The following is a 4,236-nucleotide window of genomic DNA, read 5'->3' on the forward strand; positions in this document are numbered from 1 at the left end:
ATTTTTTAAAACAGATTCCCTTTCACCAGCATTCTTCGACAGTTAAGCCCCACTCAACAATAATTCCCGAATCAGTACAAACGCCTTCTATAAAAGCCACATATAGCATGGGCGACCTTAATTATTCCCACGAGGTTCTTGCATTACTCTCGTGGGCTGATATGCGAAACTGCTCCACCCCAATAATCAGACAGCTTTATAGAAAGCATCAGCATATTAAATCGATCCTTTATAAAAAAAAAGATGATATATAATGGCTGTTATGGGACACTGCTCATATGTATGGGCTCATAAAAGATCATCTTTATATATGTATGGGCTCATATGTGACACTGCTTAACCACATAATCAACAAATCAATCCTTTTTTTTTCTTTTTTTTAAAAGGAAATCAATCATTTATAAAGCACTGAACTTTATATATATTGCCCACTGACAATTTTTAGAAGTTTATATATATTTATAAAGTGGTTTTGGTTGAAAAAGACAATTTACAACGGGACTATACTACTAATACCGAATCCCCGGCCAACCTATCATCATAACAGCTAATCCTGAACAGCTAATCCACCTTTTACTTTTCTTATATAAACTCGTTCAACTGACATGGATTCTATTCTTCCATATACTTCTGTGCATATTTTAGGGAACCAATCATCAAATTGTTGATGGCTCCTCTCGGTGTTTCAGGTTTAGTCGGGAAACTTTCAACTGAATTGGAGGTCGATTGCGATGCTGAAAAATATTATAACATGTATAAGCACGGAGAAGATGTAAAAAAGGCAGTTCCTCATCTTTGCGTTGACGTCAAAATTATCAGTGGAGATCCGACCAGTTCAGGTTGTATCAAGGAATGGAATGTTAACATTGGTAATGTACAAACACACTATTGAATTGATCAATTTACTTCACATACTTTTGGTTCTCCGTGTATCATAATATACTCACAATTGCAGTAATATATTAATTAGATTTGATTTGGGTTTCACAACTTTGCGGTATAATGTTTGTCTTCACGCATGCAGATGGTAAGACGATTCGCTCGGTAGAGGAAACCACACACGATGATGAAACGAAAACGTTACGTCACCGTGTATTTGAAGGAGACGTGATGAAGGATTTCAAGAAGTTTGATACGATAATGGTAGTCAATCCAAAGCCGGATGGAAATGGATGTGTTGTGACAAGGTCAATTGAGTATGAAAAAACCAACGAGAATTCTCCAACTCCCTTTGATTATCTACAATTCGGCCATCAGGCCATTGAGGACATGAACAAGTACTTACGCGATTCTGAAAGTAACTGATTGATGCCATTTATACATGAACCCATTCGGTGTTGGTGTACGTGTACCTATGCACGTACATATTTTATATTTATCAGTTGCAACTTGTGTGTATTTTATCGTTTCAGTGACTCCAATATTGTGTCAGTGACCCGGTGTATGGGTGTGATTGTGTATGGGAGTGATTTGATTTCTCACGTCGATATATAACATATAAATAAAATATGTATGTTTCTATTGGAATAAATAAAGTTGGGGCAAGTCGTTTCAAAAATGATTTATCCACCGAGGGAGAAATATGTTAATAATTCTTCATTCGATTCTGGTTTTTGCAATATTGACAAGTTTGCCGGATAATTTTTTATGCTTCGGAGGGCGGCTTCATATTTTTGTGTCCATGCGAACTTACTTTTTTTCATCAAAATGCGTAAAAGAACTTTCCCGCTGCCAGGACTTGCAATTGCAATTGATATTAAATCACTAATTTGCTTTTCATACGACAAATCAAGTAAAAGAAACCTTACACATGTATAGCTCATGATGGCACCGCCATGTACTGTTAAACCACTTGTTACTCCCTTTCTCTCTATATAAACCAGTTAAACCAACGTGGATTAATTCATTATCAACTGCTCTAGCATTGAATAACTCAACGGTGTCAAGTAACATGCGACTTTGGTACACTATCTGTTCCATAAACATTATTTAACCTTCATTTTGATAAACTAATTGTCAGACATATGTTCCATAAACATAATTTAATCTTCATTTTGATAAACTAATTGTCAGACGTATATTAGCTTTAAACTTAATAAACCAGTTCCTCTGCATATAATGTGACTCACTGATATGGACTAATCGTTTGATATTGAATGACATTAGTACCCCACCGTAAACAGAGTTGGCTCATGATTAATGTGCTATTTTAATACTAATATACAATTGTATATATAAGTTAGGGGAAATCGCTGGCCTCGCATCAAAAGTTAGGCCAAAAATTTAAATTGCAAAGTTCCTAATCCCGTACCAATAAGAATTGAGAATGATGAAATTTCATAAAATTGGTTAAAAAGATCAAAATCAACAATTTCTGGGTGAAAAAGACATTTAGATTTAGATATTGTTTAAATGGACAAAAATGTAAAAATAGCTAGGAGGTAAACAGTTTCATCCTACCTATTTTCAAGTACTTTTTTTTTATTTTTAATTTACATCAGGATGAATCCAGTTTCATCCTTGCTATTTTTTAAGTTTAAGTTAGGATGAATCCAGTTTCATCCTTGCTATTTTTTGGTGTCTATTTCACCCATACTAATTTTTACTCGTCCATTTGAACCATGTTTTAAAAATATTTGGACAAATGACCCATTTTCCGATGAAATTTTCGCCATCAATTTCATTCGAAAGGAAGCTGTTTCTTTGGAGTGTCGTACTTGGGGTTCTCCTTGGTGTTGTTTATTTCTTGTACTCGATAGGTTTATCCTATATACCTGCGTCAATTTCGGCACAAACCAAACAGGTTTTGTTGATGGTAAGCATACATATATGATATTCTGACAACATTCAAATTGATTAAATATCTACATTTCTACGGAAGACACTGTAACTACTGGAAATCCAGTAGCTCACCCGAGTAAGAAAATAAACAGATCTAAGACATGATAAAGGTTTTGGATAAGAAATTCTTTATTGATTAACCACTCCAAGTAGTGAAAAATACAAGTTCTTGAATACAAGGAAACCCTAATCTCTCACTCTAAGCAAAGCTCTCCCCTCTCCAAAGAATCTGACTTCCCATTCATTGCCAAGGACCCCTATTTATAGACCAATCGACCCTAATGGCGTACAACTTATTTTACTTCGTATGGATCTCGTGGAGATGTTTTATACTTCTCCAAGATCATTTTTCATAAAGTTTTCCCCTTTCTTTCGCTGACAACTTTGAGTGTTTTGTTGGGACATCTGTCTCTTTTTTTGCTCCATAATTTATTGACTTCGCAAATTATCTTTTCAGCCAAGCATCCTTATTTCGCCAACCTTTATTTCGTGGCTGGTATCTTGTTGGGTACTCCAATTTGATTCGTTTGTGTTTTAGATTCCTTATGCGAGATACTTCGTTATAGGATGTTTCCTCTTCGTGCTCCGTGTTATTAGTTGGTGGCGAGGTAATTCTGATATTTGATTTGACAAGTCACTAACCGGGATCTTGGAGTGAGATTCTTCAGTCCTATTTCGTGCCTTCCTGTGAGGCCACGCGGCGAGCCTATTTGTTGTATCTACGTTTTGCCTTTTCTTATTTCGTTCGAATTATATGAGAATGGAATAAGAACCGGTTGAGATTCCTTGGCTGCCACGTTCTCCACCCTCCGGTTTTCACGCGACCACGTTCTTTTGGCAACCGGTTATTACTGGTCAAGTTTCCTCGAACGTGCTGTTAACCTGTTCTGCCGGTAATCTCCTATTTGCTATAAATATTTTGTTTTAGCCCTAGTTTGGGTTTCTTCTTCCTTCTCTTTTCCGTGAACCCAAGCTTATCACTTCTCTTGCTCCTGCTTTTGTTCTTATCGTTACCCTCCCCTGCCGTTGATTCCTCCGTAAGTCCTCCTGTGTCTGCTACTCAAGACATGGAATTGAACTACAGGTGGATTCAGTCCGATGTTTGGTCGATCGACAAGATGATCATCTCTGTTGGTCAACTAAGAGCCGGATTGTCCTTTCCCCTTTACAATCCTTCTAACCCTATTTTTCTCGAGATTTTGAACAAGCTTCAGTGTGGAGTCTTTCAGCTTTCTGGCAATGCGATTCGTATTTCCAACGAGTTTGTGATTCGCTCAGATAGTGGCACTTCGCAAGTCCCATCATTGATTGAGAAGTATGATCCTCGCGACTATAACGTTGACTCCTTCGTGGCTTACTATTCCGCTCGGTTTACAAGTATGCGAAAGTATCAAG

At 36.9% G+C, this 4,236-nt stretch overlaps 1 protein-coding gene across 1 annotated transcript; it reads left to right on the forward strand.

Annotated features, from left to right (window-relative positions):
• The first annotated feature begins 315 nt into the window (after nt 1-315).
• On the forward strand, nt 316-1,558 carry LOC113322169 (major latex protein 149-like). The gene is made up of 2 exons (XM_026570204.1): nt 316-869; nt 1,025-1,558. The coding sequence occupies exons 1-2, from the start codon at nt 668-670 to the stop codon at nt 1,303-1,305; spliced, it is 483 nt and encodes a 160-aa protein (XP_026425989.1). The 5' UTR covers nt 316-667; the 3' UTR covers nt 1,306-1,558.
• Nucleotides 1,559-4,236: the final 2,678 nt, after the last annotated feature.

Source organism: Papaver somniferum, chromosome 11 (genome assembly GCF_003573695.1).
Source record: "Papaver somniferum cultivar HN1 chromosome 11, ASM357369v1, whole genome shotgun sequence".
NCBI lineage: Eukaryota > Viridiplantae > Streptophyta > Magnoliopsida > Ranunculales > Papaveraceae > Papaver > Papaver somniferum.

What these genes read in the sequence shown, in the direction of transcription:
- LOC113322169 (XM_026570204.1), top strand. Translation starts at nt 668, where the DNA reads ATGGCTCCTCTCGGTGTTTCAGGTTTAGTCGGGAAACTTTCAACTGAA. An exon ending in GGAATGGAATGTTAACATTG is followed by an intron (nt 870 to 1,024) that starts GTAATGTACAAA and finishes TCACGCATGCAG; the next exon opens with ATGGTAAGACGATTCGCTCG.